Source organism: Lipomyces japonicus (assembly GCF_038497905.1).
Source record: "Lipomyces japonicus strain CBS 7319 unplaced genomic scaffold V1514scaffold_79, whole genome shotgun sequence".
Lineage (NCBI taxonomy): Eukaryota > Fungi > Ascomycota > Lipomycetes > Lipomycetales > Lipomycetaceae > Lipomyces > Lipomyces japonicus.
In genome coordinates this window covers 12,522-33,658 of record NW_027117891.1, presented here as the reverse complement: position 1 = coordinate 33,658, position 21,137 = coordinate 12,522, and the positions used below count along the sequence as shown (strand labels likewise).

The window sequence follows — 21,137 nt, the reverse complement described above, 5'->3', positions numbered from 1 at the left end:
AATTACATATTACATATTAATTTCGCTAGTCTACGTTTGTAATTGGAACAACGTCGAGCCAACGTGTAAGAACTTAATAGTTAAATACTATAACTAATATGAGCTTAACATAACATAAAAAAAGCTTAACATAACATAAAAAATTATCTAGCAATAACTAACGAATTTTCTCAATTTGGATTCATATGAAATTCATTTCAGCCACCCCTAACCCAATGGCAATGACGTACAACCTACAGTTATAGTATAAACACAAGTTTTCGTATTCGTACTCGGCAACGTTAAATTCTAATATATACATCTCAAAATACAATCAACTATAGTTATACAACACATGTGAACAGCCATTGTTTTGATTTCCGGCCTGGTTGCGAGTTTTCAAATTTATATTAACCACAATGGCTGCTCTTTTTAATTTTTTGTTTTTTTTAATTGTTCATTTGCTTTTTCATCACTCAAAAAAAAAAAAAAAATTGACCATGAACAACTCAAATCATTCTCTTATGAAAATCGCTGATAAGACCAATTTTGGCACTCCAGTGAAGCCTAAAGTTCGGTTCACGTTGTTTGCCATGTTGACGTTCAAGAAAGCTGCCATGGATGAAAAACCTAACCAGAAGACCAAGCGCTTTAAAGAGAAAATGAAGAAAGTTTTTTCAAAAAAGCGCAAGGCTTCAACTGTTGATCACGAATCTTGGTCGGAAAAATCGGCATCTTTCATTTCCAGGTCATGGTCTCGCAAGGGTCGGAAGCCAACGGTTGAAAACCGGTTTGTTTACTTGGGGCCTGTTGGATCGAGCTACGACAGTCCAAAAGCTTGTAAAGCACTGTTTCGCAAGAAACTTTCATCTGTTCGTGAAAAAGAAGTTTTATTTCTCGGTCTTTTATGTTTCCGTTTTGACTAATCTAAGTTAGTTGTGTGATCTGCCTGTGTATTCACGTTCGGCCGACGAGTCTGAGAAACGTGCTCAGCCTGTTGTTGCCAAAGACGGATCTGGTGCTTCCGTTGTTTGCACTCATATCGACAAAATCAAGAGTATCACTGCTGCCAAAGAAGGACCTGATTTGTCTAAATTCATTTACTTGGGACCTGTTGAGGATGGATATAAAATTCCCTTGTCAAGTGAAGCGACATTTCGGAGGGAACTTTCACGTGTAAGTCATACTTGGTTTTTTTTCAACTTGCTTATATTTTAATTAATGATTATGTAGTTCCGCTACATGCCAATTTTGTCGGAGTTAGCAACGGTCTGCTTTTGCTATTGCCATTCTCATAACCTCAATGTGAAGATTAAAGTCGGCAAGCTGCGAAGCAAAAAACGTTCGCCTGAGATAAAGAAACAAGGTTTGACAAAAAAGGTTGAACATGTTGACAAACACGACGTTCGGTTTGTGCACGCGGGTTCTGTTGACGAGAAATACACGAGCCCAGGTATGGCCACAGCAGTCGTCCGTAAAGGTGCTACGAAGGTAAGTGTGTTGTAAAAGAAGCAGTTTGAAAATCATACTTATTGAAATAGTGTCGAGCTTTGGCAATTTATTACAGTCCGGTAAAAGGAAAGGCTGTAGTAGAAACGTCACAAGTTTGTGGACCGGTTTCGACACATGTTGACACGGCCAAGCCAGATACCAAGTTTGAAGAACCGAGTTCCAACTTGGTGCATGGTGACAACTGGTTTGGCAGGCTGTGCGAAAACATACACTTGCCGTCGTGTTTTTCAATATTGAAGACGATGTTTTATATTACCGCGCCGGAAGTTACTGCGGAGGATTTAACGGATCAGCAAGCGATGGCAGATGTTGTGCTTCCAGCCAAGCCTATGCCGTCAGAACTAATGTGCACATGAACTGGGTCGGTGATAGTTTGCATAATACTGATACCAGGATGGCTGTCAATATAAGCACACCGTTTACTGATATCCCACTTCCTACAGTGCCTGCGCGAGCAAGAATTAGGACGCGTGCGACAGGATATTTTTAGTTTGCATGACTACCTGACGTGATATCTGTTGTTTTTGCTTTTTCCAATATCTGTATATCTTACGCCGTTTTATGGTTCTGATTATTTTATTGTTCGTCAGTGTGATTTGTATGATGCTTTTTTTTTGTGTTTCCAAGATTTCCCCCCGGATTGAGGAAAATCAAAAAAGTATTTAAATATGTATTTATGTGATGCTTGTTGTTTTTCTAAGGTTTCCCCCCGGATCGAAGAAAATCAAAAAGTATTGAAAATATGATTTTTTTTTCATATTTTTTTGTTGACTTGTTTAAGTAATAAACCTAATTTTTTTTTAATTATAAGCCATAAATAAAAAAAATATATTTTTGTGTCAATCCACAATCAGCTCAACGATAACTGTTCATGGAAAATATGTTATTAAAAACCAAAAAAACATAACATGGCATTCAGTTTATGGCGGATAACACTCTTAGTCCGGATTACGCAGTAACTACATGCGTGCCATGATATTACGATAGTCACTCAAGGTGCACCTGCAGAGAATGTTACGACATTAAACACATTACTGAAGACTTGTATCAACTGGCTACATTTACTTTAAGGCTTGGTATAACAGTGTAACATTGCCAAGCTTGTTAGGCACTGCCCATCGTTTCATGTACCTGTTCGAACTACCACCGACTCTACCAGAAAGACATTCAGGATCCCCAGAGGATACAGAACAATTATCACCAAAAGCAAGGGAAAGCAAACTGTTTTCGGGTGAAAACGACATGCTGAAACGTTTACACAGGAGCTGCGTTTAATTTCACACACGGTTGCAGCTCTTTAACACTTGTAAATTAATGCTAATTGCTGACGTTGAATGTAAACATGAACGCAGATACTTCGTCGAAACTTGAAAAAGAAAAAAAGGCGACACCTTGTCAGCAATATCTGAAGAAGATCGGGGCAAAAAAGGAACTGAATAACTTTCAAGAACAGAACTTCTTTATGAATTACATTAGTTTAAAGCGTTTGGTATCTACAACTTACAATATAACCCAAAAAATAAAAAAGTAAATTTGCAACTCAAAACACAAGAGATGCGAGTTTTATATTTGGTTCCAATAAGTGTTGATAAAATTCATAACCATAACTTAACCATGGGGGCCCGTATCAAGTGCACTTAGTGCACTTGTTTTCAAATTGATTCTTTGTGAGCCATAATCGGACCAATATAGTTATTGGTTTTACATATTACATATTCTACATGGAAGTGTTCGGCCGAAGCCCGACCCTATAAGTACAACAAGTGGCGATGCCTCCTAGAGATGGTGCCACACTTGCGCTAATGTTTGTAAAATACTTATGGCTGTTGTCAAAACACAACATATAGATATATATGATATATATATATCCAATAAATTTAAGTAATGACTGATTGATTATTGTATGCTCTATACGTATTTCGGGTTCAGCTCGAGTTTGGTTAATGGGTGTTTTAGATGCCAAACACCGCGACTCACGTGCAAACCTTTAAGCTAGTTATTTCAATGTATTTCCTCTGAAAGTTTTACTTCACACATCTCAAAATACTCATGTAAAAAATTCTTCCAACCCATTATCGCCCGCAAATCAAGATTTTGACCGCAAACTTTGGGAACTATCCTTGTGAGTTCAATACACCATCGCCAGTGTCGAAAACTCCTTCAGTAAAATAGGATAGCAGATTATTTTAAAGCCGTCAAATCATAAAAGGAATTGCACAGATACCCCCAGTACGGCAAAGATCTCCAGCCATATACACCACAGCCGTGACCCGCGTTTTCCAATATAGTCATTCAGCTTTCCTATTAAACATCGCCACCACGACCCAGACACAGATTCATAACTAGTTTATTTTTTTTTTTTTTTTTTTTTCTGCCTCGGTACCAATTTAAACCCGTGAATATATCTCTGCTATAGTACAATCATGATTTGGTATCGTTTTAAAATATAGCTTGCAGAAAATCTGATGGATAAGATAAATCATGATATCGAAAACGTTAATAAACTAAACATTCGGCAATTCTTATGTATGTGCCGGTTAAATATATAAACGCAAAATATTCAAAGTTCACTCGACGATATTTTTCGTAATAATTGTGACCTTATTATCAAGTTCCCTGTTCTGGTTAGTTAGTGTAATCATCGCATTTTAAAGCACCTTATACTCCAAACCTGATCAGTAAATCTGATAACAACCCGTTCGCATGTTCATCGTCATTTTGACATCCTACGATCACCGATGATCAAGAATCAACGTTGGACGATAGAATTTCTTGTATATCCACGTTGATGTGTGAACCCTCCCCCCGAAGGCACTTCAACTTTCAGCAATATGCGCCATGTACTAATAATTACACACGTCGATGTCCCTGCAACCAATCGTGACCAAAACGTGCACGATTGACAAGTGTATAGCTCATGATATTTCACTGGTTATTACTCACTCAGCCAATGTCGACGTGTGAACCCTCCCCCCGAAGGCACGCCAACTAAAATAACTGTGCGACAAATCTCCATCCTGATGTGCGCAACTCGTTAAATACACTGTCTCATCGACGGCATCACTTCGGCTGATTCAGACCGCAACGTGCGCTAGATTGTTGATTGACTTATTATTATTATTATTAGTATTATTAGTATTATCCTTTATTTTAAGCAAACATGCAACTATTCCAGTTATGGCCTGCTGTAGTACAAATAATCTAATATATCTCTTGTTCAGTGTCCAGCCTTTTTTTTTTTTTTTTAATCCTTTATATTAAGTACATATAGAACTATAAAGTATAAAGTTATGATGTACTGTGTGGTTGAATACAAAACTAACTGAACCAAATATACTGTGCCCATTTGGGTACCCACATGGGTAAGAGGTGCAGGAAAACCAGCCTTCTCGCCAAAACTGCACACACAGTTTACAAAAACAAAGTACATTCCAAGCTCACAACAAACCACAAGTTTATCATCCAATCCCCTCCATAATTTGTCTTTGCTTGCCTTTCATCTGGTTATGTCAGTGCTATCGAGATCCCTGAATTTAAAGACCTTAATCTTTAAATTCATACCATTTCTAGCTTTAGTAATAGTATCAAAAATACAAGTAAAAGAAGAGAATAGTATAAAAATAAAAACGATGACGGTTTCCCCCTTTTATCCATTGTTTAACACTTATCGGTTTATTACTCTCTCTATCAATTTAATTTTTAACTAGACATATACGTTCTCTAGAGAAATAATAAATGACAAAAAAGATATTTGTAATATTTAGTTTTCTAGAGGTAATTTTATTTTTTGATAATACTTGCATCCAATTGTAATAGCTTTTGCCGCACGTCTATTGCCCCTTACACAAGGGCTATCAAAACCCAACAGCCTCATAGTCAGAAAAAATGACAAAGGATGCTAACAATACAAGCGTAGGACAGAATTCCTATTTTGGTTTAGGAGATGAGCTGTAAACTCATTTGTTAATCAGTTAGCTTACCGGAGGTATTAACATATATATATGTAATATTAGTATTTTTACTGTCAACTATGTCAACTATGTCAACTATGTCAAGATTTTATTCTAAATGTAGTATAAATAGAAAAATAACCGTTTAATATACTTAGAATTTTAACTTAAACATAAATTAAATAATAATCAAATTTTTATATAAATAGTAATCTAATCGATAATTCTCCAGATCCTGTTGGAACAACCGATTATTAGAGCCTTTAAGTAATAATCTTGAGAATATATTAATAAATCAAGACAAATATAAACACTTCAATATAAACAATCAATATCAACATAAAAACAACTATACCTTGAGAATATTCAATTAAGATTTTTAGTCCTTTCTCGTAGCCGTGATGATGGGTAATGTTTCCATACCTCTGGCTATTCCCCTCTCTTTATAGAATATTCTCAAGTCCTATTTCCGTTCCTGATAGTCATAAGCGCTATCTCGTATCACCGCTCACAGTAGTCGCAAGCGCTATCTCGTATCACCGCCCGCCGACGACGGCTTGCCGACAATCGGACATCCCGACAGAATAACCGAAGTTGAGATTATGACAGATCCACTGGTTCTTGATCCCACAGGCAACCAAAACCAATACCTCGGTCTTGGAGCTGTTGAACCCACATGGCTTGGCTCTCCTCATGAGAGACTGCCATGCCTTCTTTTATTCTCCATGACCTAGATGCTAAATGAGTTACCTCAATCAGCTTTAATGTCACTTTGATTCCATCCTGATCCCATAAGAGCCACTCTAGAGTAGGCATTTCAGCAACTTTGAATTCATCAAAAACCGATTTGCGTTCCACCGAAATCAGAGGACAGTCAATCAGAATATGATGAGGTGTTTGCACACCTTGGCCACACCAACAATCACTATCAATGGGAGGATCCTGCGGTATTTTAGACAGATAACTGTTAAAATATCCATGTCCAGTCCTCAGATGAACAATAATGCAGGTTATCCATCTTTTAAATTGTCGAAATATGCTTTCCAATCGCATGGGACGTTTACCTTTGTAGCGGTCAGAAGACTTAACCTTCCTGTACCATTCTACAAGGACTTCCTTGGCATTCAGCATGGCTAAATACTTAAAAGACTTGTAGGTGGGTCTGGTTGGGGCCTTCTGGCTGCTTCTTTTGCCAACGTATCAACTTTTTCATGTCCCACAAGATCACAATGAGATGGAATCCATTTTATTGTGACCTCAGTTCCTTGCTCAATAATAATTTTTAGCGATTCAGCAATTTCATAGTGCAGAGCCTGCCCATGAATTTGTGAAGGTGAATTCAGACCTTTGATAATTGCCTGATTATCACAGTAAAACCTCACTGCTTTGACCTGGTAATCAACACACCATTCTTTGGCCCAGGTACATGCTTTTGCAAGTCTAAACATTTCAGCATCCCATGTCACGATTTTTGAACCATTCGAACTGCCGCAATTCAAACATCACAGTCATATTTTTGTCTCCAAGTTTCGACTTATTTTGAGGAAAAAATTGCGAGTCAAAGTCTGAAAACAAAAAAAAAAACGAAAAACGTCATCATCATCCATCCACCTCAACACATCCTCAATCAGGCTAAAGTGGTGAATCCTCAGTTATCATATCTATTAAAGTCAGCTCAAATTTTTTGACTTCAATTGCACTCAAATTTACTGGAGTTTCAACAGCCCGGTGAATACCCGATCTGCTGCTAGCTGGACACACTTCCTGCTCAATAACCAACCACCATTAAATCAAAAAATAAATAAATACCGAAGATCCAATATTCAACTAGTCAAATCTCAAATTTCAAATTATTTGGATGAGTATTGGTGAAGATATTGCAAATTTGACAGTTGGAAAAACCAAGCAAGGAGCTAAAAATTTTTTTCAAAACAAAAAATCGGCGGACATTACCCAAACCCTAAAATCGCAAAACATGGAGGAAAACGAAAATTCTCCAGATTTTCATAACAGACTTGGAACTCAATCAAATGAGTCTGAAACATCTACAGATGAATTGTCGTTTTTGAGTTCACTCAGAAAATGCCGATATAGCCTTAGTATATCTAAAAGAGCATACTTTAAGGCATTTAAACCAGGTGATATTCCGACTAGACCTGGAATCACTCCAAAGACTCCCAAACATCTGACTGATCCACCTAGTTCTTCTCCTGGCTTTGCTGGCAGCACCAGTAATGATGATAGCAATTTTGCACAACTGCAGAAAATTATTGAAGTTCTCACTGCACAATTAGCAGCAAAAGATGAAGCTGCAAGTGCATAATTGGCAGACAAAGATGAGATTATCAATAATCTCAAAAGAAATATTGAAACACTGACAAAAAGCAATAAAGCAATTGTCCAACAGGTCAAAGAGCTCCAACAACTTATCAAATCCCAAATGACAGTGAAAAAGACAATTCCAGTTCAAAGAAAACCAACCTGGGCAGAAATAACCAGTCGTGCAACAGTACCATCTTCACCAGATCCCATCATTATCAGGACCTCTACCCAGCTCAGAAGCCCTGCTGCACAATTCACGGTTACCCCATCTTTGCCTGTGCCTACAAAAGCTCAGGCTAAATCATTTTTTTTTATCTTATTAAAAAGAAGCCATATAGCACCCCGATTTATTTATTTATTTATTTTTTTATCTTAATACAGGGAAACCGAGCAAAAGCCCGATGAAAACCCCGGAATGTATTGGAAGTTCTAAATAAAGTACATAGAAGATGTGGTACAATAAATAGACAATAGGAAATATAGGAAATTCAAGGTGTGAACAGAGACAGAGGAAACGTCAAGCCCGCGAGTATAATTATAGACGCACACCGGATTCGAACCTGTGAACTCTGGAGGTGGGGTAAAGTGCAGCGCACCCTTAGCCACTGCACCAATTGGCCTTTATATTAAGAACAGAAGAATCATCATTACTAGACAGATGCATTCCAAGGACTGCCTCACTGGGTTATATTGGTCACTTGGTTATATTGGTCACTTGGTTATATTGGTCACTTGGTTATATTGGTCACTTGGTTATATTGGTCACTTGGTTATATTGGTCACTGCTTTTTGAGCCGACAGTGTTCAGCAAAGGGACATTAGATATATAAAAAAAAGGTAAGTAATACTAACAGTTAGGTTTAGCGGTATATTCTTCCACCATAATGTCGTATGCCGAAGCAGCAACTGCAGGAATTGCTCGTGGCGGGCCAGGCCCGGGTGGTGGTCGTCCTTTCGACCATCACAACACACCAAATGCTGTCTACCCAGACACTATTTCCTATCAGCTCCCGTCTCATGTATCGCCGAAAGACGTTACTGACGCCATCAAAATCAAATATCCTACTGCCCGCTTCTTTGTTCAGACCTCACGCCCTACCTCCAACCAAGTCGCGATTCATTTCGCTTCACCCGACATCTACCGCTCAGCTTCCCCAACAAACAACTTTCCCTTCAACCTCGCTATTTGCCTACCAAAGCAGAAGCAGCTTTCCTCCAAATCCTCAATGTGTACACGTTACCCCTCTCTCATCAGATGACGAAGTCCGAGCCGTCTTCAAAACTGCGCTCCTTTCATATGGCACCATCATCGAGGCAATTCCTCACACAGATCCCACCAACCCCAATTGCTACTACGGTCTGTGGAGAATTGTCCTTAAACTGGCGGACACATCCAAACCTGCTCCGAAAGCACTTCCTTTCCCATACAGGGATACGGTCATAGACCTTCCAGTTCGCCTCGACACAAGGACCAGCCAAGGCGGTTGTTTATGCTGCCATTCTCCTCTTCACAGTCGACCGGCATGCAAGGTGGCACCTGAGTGCCGATGGTGTCATCATAGATCTCACCACTCGGCAGCGTGCAAGAGTTCTACAGCTCAGGAAGCGCGCGAACGCTACGTCAGACACAGAGAGGGCCCACAGTCGGCCCCTCAGCCTGAGCAGCCAGCTCCCGCCATTCTTGCCCCCACGCAGGCGCAAACGCCTCTCCGTGAATCTCCGTTGGCAGTGGTAAATGCGACGCCCATTCCCGCTCCTCTAGCAACTGTATCTGACCGACGTGTTGCCAGGAGTCTGTCTGCGGCACCTTTTCTTGCTAACTCACATACTAATACACCACAGCTAGTCCAACCCGGGGCCGCTCACCCATGAAACGGCGGGCTCTAGGAACCCCTCCACTAGAGACTACGTCTTCTCTAGCCCGCCGGGTGATTCGATCAAGCCCCCAAAAACCCCTCAAACTCCATGAGTCCAGCCAGTGCTCCAGGTCAACCTGTGCCTTTTCCTCTGATCACTTCTCAAGATCAAACCGTGCCTACCTCTGTGTCAGAGCAATCTGAGACTTTGGAATCCGCGGAATCTGACACCCAGATCATATGAGTTTGATCTGTCAAGGATCTAACGTCCAGAGTCTTGCGACTACTGGCCGACTCGAGCACTGGGTCATTTCTTTTCTATCATCTTCTTCCCATATTTTTTGTCTTTCTGAAACTAACACAACCTCAGCGGAACAACGCGATCATGTAACCTGCCAATGGGTTGCTCGCCAGCCTGATGGCGGGGCCCTAGTGGCAGAGCATACCGCAATTCTGTGGCGAGCACACTTTGCCTTGGAATTCACAGGAGTTCATACCTTCGCGATTGGGACGCCTGACGGCAGCCCTTTTCACGATTGATGGCATAAATACCCGTGTTATATCCATCTACGCACCGGCAAATGACCAGAGAAATCCGGCCTTTTTTCATGAATTGCAGGCTTTCCGCGTATCATGGCACCGACACCTTCCTTTTGTCATTACTGGTAACTGGAACGGCGTTGAAGACCCTTTCAAAGACTCGTCGAATTCTTTGGGATCCACAGGTGGTCAACGAGAGCTTCAGGCCTTGATACATCAGTTTTCATGGCATGATATCTTTCGGTTACTCCACCTTGACCGACGCGAGTTTTCGAACATCAATCATCATGTAAATCGCCGGCTCGACCGCTCATATGTTTCTGAGGACCTTGTGGTCACAGTTAAACGTGTATCTTTCAAGCAAGCGACGCGAGCACATGCCCATACCCACCTCTCGACTCACAGGAGCGTTATTACGATGTTCGATATTGTGCAGCTTCGAACGGGACCAGGCTATTACAAATTGGCGACCGAGTGGCTTCAGGATCTTTCCTTTGTCACAGCAGCCCGTCATCATATTATTGAAATTCTAGCGATAGCATGGCACCCACATCCTTCTCCTGAAGCGTGGGATACCGTGAAGCGTCGCATGACAGCAACTTGTCAAGCACAGTCTCAATTTTGGCGTCGTTTTCGGCAACGGAGCGACCCAGAGTGTAAGGCTCGATGGCAACACGGGGCCAGGTGTGTCCAATCCCGAACCTCACAAGTGGTCGATATTCCCAGAGGTTCTTCATCACTGGGAATTCGCACCCGCCAAGTTCGGCGTAAAGACATCCTCCGGGGCCTGTAGATGGCAAACGGGGCCCTGGCAACTAGTCCACCGGCGCTGGCAGGTGAACTGCATCAGTTCTATGCCCATCTATACTCCCTGAAAAACTCAAACACAAGCACCTTGGACTCTTTTTTGAATCCAACTGAGGCAACACATACCCTGCCAACGCTCAACCCAAGTCAAGTCTCTGAGCTAAACCGCGAATACACCCTTGAAGAACTCGAAGCCGCTGCCCAGAAGATGCAGACTCGAAAATCTCCGGTCCAGACGGGCTCCCGATCGAGTTTTATCTCACTTTCTGGGAGGAGCTGGGTCCCGTTCTCCTGGAAGTTCTGCATCTGGTCACTAACTCGGCCAAATTGACTCCCACTCAGAGAGAATGTAACATTCATCTCCTGGCCAAAGCGGGTGACCCTGAATTGATTACTAACTGGCGGACAATCTCCCTATTGTGCTGCGACTATAAACTCTTTTCCCAAGTGTGGACTCAAAGATTAACCATGTTCTCGCATCCATCATTGGTCAGGAACAGACTTGCTTTGTCCTAGGCCGATGGATTGGAGACTCTATCGCGAATGTAGAACAAGCGACCAACTGCCCTCGAGAGGCCCAAAATTATGTATACCACCTTGCCATGATCGATTTCTACAAGGCGTACGACTCAGTTTCTCATGAATACCTTAATCTGATTATCGATCGTGCAGGTTTGGGTCCTCTAGCAACGCAGTTTCTTAAACCAACGATAAGTGGACTATTAGGCCGGGTTCATTTCAACGGATGGCTTACATCGCAATTTCCAATTCAATCCGGTGTCCGGCGAGGAGACCACTAGGCTCCTCTGCTTTTTACTCTAGCGATTGAGCCTTTACTTATCCACCTAAAGCAAGTCTTGGCAGGTCTGGAATATCGCAATGTTCGGAATTTTAAAATTGCAGCATTCGCCGACGACGTTTCATTTATCATCAGAGGTCAAGCCGATGCTCAGCGGGCAATGGAAGCACTAGCCCAATTCGAGGAGTTAGGGGGAGGCCAAATCAATAGGCACAAGTGCTTATTATACCCTTTTGGTGCCAAGTCTACGGTGGCCACGGATCTCATTACGGTCACTACCGGCTTCCCGGTCACTAGGGAGCCTTTTCGATATCTAGGGGTACAGTTAGGGGCTTCGTCATTCACATCTGAATGGCAAGAAGTCCAAAAAACATTGAAACGAAGATTGGGCCAACTCCTGATCTACGACCTTGCTCTGCGGACCGCATGCTGGATAATTAACACATACGTCTATACCAAGGTCGTGTTTCTCGATCAATTTCACCCAGCCCTCATGGAGGTCCTGGAGGCTATTTCTAAAAGCGCCATAGACAAAATCTGGGGACGGAGACAACAGCACTGGGTTCGGAAGGATATACTACACGTTCCACTAGACAAAGGAGGGTTTGGCTTTTGAAATTTAACTGAGAAACTCAGCAGAGCTCGCGCCCAGTGGATCCTTCCTTTGTTCACCTTTCACAGAATTTTGGCAGGACTTCATACGTGCAACTTTCTTGACTATCATAACTACAACTGAACGTGTTTTTTTCAGACCTCCAGAGCGGGGCCTCACTCTGTTGGACAGGCCTGCAGTACGCATGGTGGATTCTTGGGTTCGACTGGCATTATCACGTGACCGGGTTATTGAATGGACTGCAGTATCCCCTTCCAAAAAATGGGTCCCGGTGATTCATTCTTGGGACATCCTACAAATTAACACACTATTCTCGGCCCTCCCAGGCCCCCGATCTTACGAGTTGGGTGAAGCTTCGCATCAACCAGAATCTCTCCCAGATGATGTGTTGACCACAGCAGATGGCAATATAATACAACGGACTGATCTGGAACGTACCCACATACGCCAGTCCGCAGGACGCCCGCCAATCAGTTCACTCCACCCTATCGGGGACGCTTTTCACTGGAAGCGAAGATGGCAGACAGTACGAGATCTATACAAATGGCATGCAGCAAGGGCGGAGACTGTTCACTTGCTATCTTTAGACCGTTTACCCACGACCCAACATTTTTCAGCAGAGTGGCTCAGGTCACACAATCGGGCAGAGTTGCATGATCCCACCGCATGTGCGTTATGTCAAAGGGGCCCCGACACAAGGATACACCGGGTATATGAGTGCCTAATTATACATCCTCATTGGCAAGGGTGGACTCAGGAAGAAGTCATGTCCGGCCCTCTCGACCTGGTTAGGGCAAAAGTCCATGCCAACATTATTCAACAAATTCAACAGAGGCATCAATCACGGCGATGCTTCCCATCCCCAGCGTCCCATCAGGAGGACATGGAATGGGTTAGTATAGTGTTTGGAAAGGCGGCCGGTTTCTTACGAGAAACGTCATTTGGGTAGGAGAGGAGAGACTATCTAAATTTTTGCTTGTTTTTTTTCGTTTTTGTTCGTTCAAAGCTTTAGTTTTCAATTACTTTGTCTTATTTGTTTTCAGTTTGTTTAGGTTAGAGTGGTCTTTTTGTGTTGTTTTGTTTTATTGTTGTATCTCGCTTTGGAAAATTAATTTATTCCTTATTTTATTTTGGTTTCTTTCCTATTGCATCTACGGTTATGGTTCCTACCCCAATTGGTTTTTGGCAGCCATTATATTTCATCCCATTTTGATTAGATCCCATGGATAAGGTTTATTGTTTAAAGTTTATTGTATGGAAATTATTTTGATTGCACTTTCAGTGGTAGCAGGTTTTCCCCTTAAAATTAAGGCGAGTTTTCCCTGTTATGTCATCCAAATGGACACTGAATAAGAGTTATATTAGATTATTTGTAGTACAGCAGGCCATAACTGGAATAGTTGCATGTTTGCTTAAAATAGAGGATAATAATAATAATAATAATCCAAGAAAATGATTGATCCCCTGTCAATCAGAAATAGAATTAATCAGGCCTTGAAAGAGGCGCAAGCCCCAGAAAACTCACTTATTGCTCTAGTAAACTATAGCCACAATAGCAATATTATCCTGACCACAAATGCAATGCAAAGCCAAGGAACAATAACACTAGACAATTTTTGATGCCTGCCAAGAATTAGATCAAAATGTGACACTATCTCAGAACAAGTATCATGGCCCAAAGCCGTGATTTATGGAGTCAACCTTCTTATGTTTCCAGAAACAGAAGAAGACATGAACAATTTGTTGAATTAAATTAAAATGTTCAATTCACATATTGAACCAAAATCGCCTCCCAGATACCTGGGCAGCTCAGAACACAGACAAAAAAAACAGCATCTTCAGTTGTTGTAACTTTAGACAGCCTGGACCAAGTTCAAGCTGCACTGAAAAAAGGTGTCCAGATATTGGGTAAAAGACTAAGGGTTGAGGCCTATGTACCATTCAGAAAAACAGATCAATGTGGTAAGTGTCCGACATTTGGTCACCAGAAAATCAGATGCCGCCAACCTACAAAATGTAGAATTTGCAGTGAAAACCACCTCACCAGCGAACATGAATGCACGGAAAGCAATAAAATTGGAAAAGTATGTACTCATACCAAGTTTTTATGCGCTAATTGTCAAGGAGAGCACAGAGCCAGCTCAAGAGTATGTCCAGCCTACCACCAGGCTAAAGATGCACTTTTTGGAAGGAGCAGTCAAATGAATCTATCATCAGATAAGTAGAAACACAGAAGCTCTAAACAAGTTCAAAATATTACAGCATAACTGCCTCAAATCACAGCGTGTCATGGTGTCAATCTTGAGCAGTATCAGGTGGATATGATATTGTGATAATACAAGAGCCGTAAATCAGCAACACTGGAAATACTATTTCCCATCCATCATATAGAGAAGTAACACCTTTTACTTCTGACAAAACCATGATCAGAACAATGACTTATATTGCCACTAACAGAAATATAGAAGTTATTGTCAGGGAAAACTTATGCAAAGATCCCTACTTCCAAATGCTTCAAATCACAACACCAGCTATTCCAGTCGTTTTGCTAATATATATAATGAACATCACAGAAACCAGAATTTATACACAACAGAACGCACACTACGACAGATTAACCCAGGGGAAAGATGCATTATGGTCGGAGACTTTAATGCTCACTGTCACTGGTGGAATTCACAGATAGATGAGGAAAGGCATATCCCCGATCTTGCAATAGTGTCAGATGTACACATTTAAACTGCTAAATGTCCCAGATCAATACTCATTTCACCGGCCAAATAGCAGATCATCAGTCCTAGATCTTGCTTTTGCCACACCAAATTTGGCAAAGTCAATTAGCAACTGGGCCATTATTGAAGATGAAAGCTCTGGATCAGACCATGAAATGATCTGCATAGAACTAACAGGTGAGCGGCAGCCACATTCAGACACCAATATTAACCATAATAAGGAAGGGAAGTATAATTATTCATCTACCAATTGGGAAATATTTGACCAAACTATTAGGAACAAATTCGAGCAAAAAGAACATGTATGGCTTCGGCTTAAAGACCAAGGAGAATCAGCATCCACTAGCTTTCTTGAAGAGCGTGCGATTGCTTTGAGAGACATGATTAAAGAAGCTGTTGATGCATCTACTGACCTTTTCAAGCCGACTTCTTTTTCAAAAAGATGGTGGAACCAAAATATGAACACTCAAAGACAGATGTACCATTCAGCTCTACAAAAGTGGCAAACACAAGGTAAGCCTGATCACATGTGGAGAGCTGTGAGAAACGAAAGAAATAGCTATTTTCATGCTATTCAAACTGCAAAAACATTGTCATGGCAGAATTTTCTTGACAATGCAAAAGGCAAAAATATTTTTAAAGCATTCAAGTATACAAAATCATTCAAAATAGAGCCCACGCCAATGCTACACTTTGAAAGACAGGTAGGGAATAAATTTGAGGAAAAGGCAAATATTTATCGGCAAGCTATGTTTCCTCCACCACCAGCAATTCAGATTAGTCCAGCAAGCCAGTCGTACCAAATAGAATGGCCAGAGCTTACCATGGAAGAAATAACAACTGCCATCATGCAGTCTAATCCCAAAAAAGCTCCAGGTCCAGATCAAATTCCATTTCTTGTTATACAAGCAGCATTCAAGGAAGTTCCAAACATCTTCTTTTGGCCTTACCGCACACTTATTGACAGTGGATATCACCCCAAGATATGAAAAATGGCAACAGGAGTGATATTACGTAAGCCGAATAAACCAGATTACTCACACCCCAAAGCATATAGGCCAATATCTCTCCTCAATTGCCTAGATATGGTTTCAGAAAAACTTATAGCAAGAAGACTAGCCTATTTGGGTGAACAAAAGAACTTGCTAAAATGGGAGGAAGACCACAAAGATCAGCTGCTGATGCTGCATTAGTATTAACTCATGAAGCGCAAGCTGCCAGAGCAGCAAAACTACTAACCAGTGTTTTATTTATAGATGTAAAAGGTGCATTTGATAATGTATCTAGAGATAGATTGATATTCACTTTAAAAATGTTAGAACAACCGATTATTTGGGCCTTTAAGTAATAATCTTGAGAATATATTAATAAATCAAGCCAAATATAAACACTTCAATATAAACAATCAATATCAACATAAAAACAACTATACCTTGAGAATATTCAATTAAGATTTTTAGTCCTTTCTCGTAGCCGTGATGATGGGTAATGTTTCATACCTCTGGCTATTCCCCTCTCTTTATAGAATATTCTCAAGTCCTATTTCCGTTCCTGATAGTCACAAGCGCTATCTCCTATCACTGCCCGCCGACGACGGCTTGCCGACAATCGAACAGCCCGACAGAATAACCGAAGTTGAGGTTATGACAGCAGCACAAAGCACCTGATGCAGTCATAAATTGGGTGCACAACTTTCTTAGTGAAAGACTGTTGGGTCTCACTTTTGATGGACACAGAGAAGAAATGAAGCCTATTGAGTCAGGAATTCCTCAAGGATCACCAGTTTCTCCTATATAATTTCTCATGTATGTCAAACCACTGTTTGATATATTGGAACAGACCCACAAAGGCATTATCTGTCCAAGCCATATTGATGATGTAGCACTGGTTGCAGTTGGAAAAGATGAGTGAGTCCTGGAACATCAGAGAATTAATTGAAGCCATAATGACAGCCACCAAGTGGGGTGAACAGAATGGGGTGAAATTTGATGATGCCAAAAGTGAACTTATTCACTTCAATGGAAAGCAAAACCCAGAAAATACGCCAATACAATTGCCAAGTGGCACTATCATTCAGCCAAAGGAAAGCCTCAGATAGCTTGGTATTATATTGGACATAAAACTACAGTTCAAACTTCATGTCCAGTCAAATGCTGCTACTGGCTTACATGCTTTTCAAGCACTGCTGATACTTGGTAACACTCAATATGGATTGTCCTTCACAGCAATGAGACAGTTGTACCTTAGTTGTGTTGCCTCCATTATTGATTTTGGAGCGGAGGTGTGGTTTGATGGTCAAGTGGAGTTGACCAAAAAGCTCCAGCAAGTGCAAAACAAAGCACTCAGACAAATCTTGGGAGTTTCAAAACTACACCTATTGTTGCAATGCTATCAGAAGCCGCTATTCCACCAGTGGCTGTCAGGCTTCAAAATAAGGTGAGAAAATATGCTGTAAAAATATGCTGTAAAAATACTACCTATGCATTCTAGTCATCCAGTGAGACTAGGTGCTTGAATCTACCCCCAGGTGATGAATCAGTCAGAGAACCTTCTTTCAAGCATTGTCCATGGTGTGAAGAATCAAAACCAGATTTTAAATATGAGACTCAAATAGACAACATACTGGCAAGTATTCGACAGTTAATTCAACCACAAGATAGTTGTGAACACTATGATTCTCAATTATATGCTCCTTGGAATACTTCTGTGATTCCCACATATATTCCAAAGGGAGATAAAGATAAAATAGTCAAGCAACATAATGCAGATACTCTATAATTTTAGGTCACTACATATGTATACTGATGGGTCTAAATACCCAGACACTGAATACTCTGGATGCAGCTTTACTGTTTACAACATGGGACAAGAGATTGCATTCAAGGCCTATATGCATTAGGCAAAGAAATAGAAGCATGGGATGCAGAGTTTTTTGGACTGGCCAAGGCTTGTTCATGGGTGAAACAATGGTGCCAAACTAATGGCATTACCGAAATATTTATTTATACAGACAGCCAGTCTACCATACAGAGATTGAATACTGACAATAGAGTCTATGGACAAGCTTTGTATAATAAAATTATGACACATATAGCTTTAATAATGTCTCTGGTAGACACAATTCAAGTTGTTTGGATCCCAGCACATGCAGATATTGTGGGCAATGATAAAACAAGAAGTATATGCAAATCGTTCAAGTATTTGGAAGTTCAGTGCTACAAAATGCTTATGGATGATTGGAAACAAAGATTCCAATTAACAGAGACTTACTTGGGAACACCTCACACCAAATTAGAGCCAATTTTCCGTGACTCTAAGAGATGGATCACAAGTATTATAGTCCAACTGAGAACTGGCCATGGTTATTTTAATAGTTGTCTATGCAGAATTCCGCAAGAACCACCACTTTCAGCTATGTGCTGGTGTGGTGAAGGTGAACAGAATCCTGAGCACATTTTACTGGAGTACCCTCTGCTTGCAGAAGCACGAAACAATGTATTTGCTGAGATCAATTTTACAGAACCACCGACTATCAAACACCTGCTCTGGAGCAATCAAGGTCTTAAGGCAACAGAAAAGTTAATTTTTAATACACACCTAGGCCAAGTCATGGCGAATTAAAGAAGGTGAAGCTACCTCTCATAAGGAAAGTCAAGAAATGTGGATAAAGCATCTGCACAATAGCGAAGTAGGATTTGGAAAGTTGTGGGAGCAGGAGATGGAGACAGAGGAGCAGAAGTGAGAAGAGGAGGAAGAAGAGGAGGAAGAAGAGGAGGAAGAAGAGGAGGAAGAAGAAGAGAAAGAAGAAGATGAAGAAGAAAAGGAGATGCAAAGTATTAAGAGAAAGATCAGCCAAATCAACATTCAACTTGTGGTTTTATTGTGAGAAGGACTGTAATATTTTGTTTTGTCTACCGTGGATATGGGTTTTCGCCTTCATGGAAGGTTTCCCCATCTCATTACCCAAATGGGCACAGCTGGTTTTAAGATTGATGTACTAACCACACAGTACACCATAACATAATAAATAATATAGCTCGGGGCCTACAAGCACTTTTTTAAGATAAAAAAAGCTCCCAGACACACAATATGGGGGACGCCCAGGTTATAGTGCCCCGGATGCAGTCATGACACTCGTCCATGACATCGAAATTAATCGTGAAACAACATCTACCATTATGATCGACATTCAAGTGATCGACATCCAAGGTGCGTTTGATAATGTTGACCATCGTACCCTTCTCGACACCATGGCAACCATGCACCTCCCAATAGCTGCACGACAGTGGGTCCGATCGTTCATCACTGGCCGCCAAACAAAGTTAATCGTGGACAATGCTGTAAGACCTCCCTTTTCAGTCAATACAGGAATCCCTTAAGGCTCCCCAGTATCACTGCTCCTATTTATGACATACACGGCTCTAATATATTCCATGATTACTGCAGCCGGTGCACAAGCATATGGATATATTGATGACATCACAATTGTTACAACTGGCACGCCAACTGAAAATGCGACTAAGCTCAGCAAAATCCTTGATGACTGCATCACCTGGGCCACCAGCCATGCCACGGCCATTGACCTTGGTCTCAAAATGGGGTACATATATTTCAAGACAAACGAAAACCCACCACGAATTTTACCTGATGGCACCCTCAGGTCCCCACAACCGGAAGTCAAATTGCTGGGCATTACAATCGACACGCGCCTTAAATATCGTACCCACATCACCAATCGGATACTCTCTGCTAAACACACCGTCGATCTGATCACACGAATCGGCGGAACAACCCGTGGAGTTTCCGGAGCTGCACTCCGCTCGTTGTATATATCTTGTGCACGACCAGGCTTTGAATACGGACTAAACATTTGGCACCACAAACTTTTGAAAAAGGACATCACTGACTTGCAACACATTCAAAATACCGCAATACGTCGGACCCTAGGCGCGTACCGCACCACCGCCATTGAAGTATTGCATGCAGAAGCCGGAATCATGCCAATTCGACACCGACTAGAACTAATCACCGCGCTAAAAATGGCCCGTCAAGTTCACCGTACCAATGAGCAAAATCCTGTAAGAGCTCTAACACGAATACATAACCCTGGCTCTACTATCACAACCGCCAAGACAACGTTATATGACTTAACACAAGTAGACTTGGACTACTCACAGGCTGCGCCACAACTTCACGCTCCATGGCAAATTGAACCTGCTGAGCAACCTACAGAAACCTGCTAAAATGAAATACTCCGGGCACAAAGCCGACTACAATCCCGGGATCGATGGCAACACATATACGATCACACAGCCGCTGGGGTGCGGTTCCGCCAGCTTAATCCAACACTGACTGTAACAACAAAGATGTCAGAGCTAATACTCAAAGAAATCATGCAAGCACCACGCGCTATCCTTAGCCATGTGGTCCAACTTCGCACTGGACACGGTAAATTCCGCATTTACTTTTACACCAGAAATATCATGGGCCAAAATCGCTACTGCGATTGTGGTGCAAAGGACACCATCACATTACATTGCACGTTAACCTCAACAAATAGACACTTGCTAGGCCAAAACCTAACCGAGGCAGAGCTGCTTGCCACACGCGCCGGATTGGAGAGAGTGAAAAATTTCCTTTCTGCCTAGTGATCTTGATGAACCCAGTCAGAAGTTTGGACTACGTGTCGATGAGTTTGCCAACCCTAGGCTAGCCCTCGTCGACCTACGGAAAATTCGGACGTATTCTCGGGACATTTGAAGAGATGGGCCAGATAGGAAACTGAACTGAAAATGTGCTATCGACAGGAGAGAGAGAAAAGTGACGTTGGCGAATGCCCATATTCTATTGTATTATACTGTTGTTTAGTAAGGGATATGTCCTTCTATTATTCATTATTTATAATTATATAGCGTCAATAAAGATATAATCAATCAATCAATCAATCAATCAATCAATCAATCAATCAATCAATCAATCAATCAATCAATCAATCAATCAATCAATCAATCAATCAATCAATCAATC

At 41.3% G+C, this 21,137-nt stretch overlaps 2 protein-coding genes across 2 annotated transcripts; both read left to right on the top strand.

Annotated features, from left to right (window-relative positions):
* Positions 1-466: 466 nt before the first annotated feature.
* V1514DRAFT_354866 (uncharacterized protein) lies at positions 467-1,847 on the top strand (the record flags this gene model as incomplete). Its single annotated transcript, XM_066929611.1, has 4 exons — positions 467-851; positions 916-1,155; positions 1,213-1,470; positions 1,521-1,847. The coding sequence occupies exons 1-4, from the start codon at positions 480-482 to the stop codon at positions 1,845-1,847; spliced, it is 1,197 nt and encodes a 398-aa protein (XP_066780776.1). The 5' UTR covers positions 467-479.
* Positions 1,848-7,299: 5,452 nt separating this feature from the next.
* V1514DRAFT_345228 (uncharacterized protein) lies at positions 7,300-7,764 on the top strand (the record flags this gene model as incomplete). The annotated part of the gene is made up of 1 exon (XM_066929223.1): positions 7,300-7,764. The coding sequence occupies one exon, from the start codon at positions 7,300-7,302 to the stop codon at positions 7,762-7,764; it is 465 nt and encodes a 154-aa protein (XP_066780775.1).
* Positions 7,765-21,137: the final 13,373 nt, after the last annotated feature.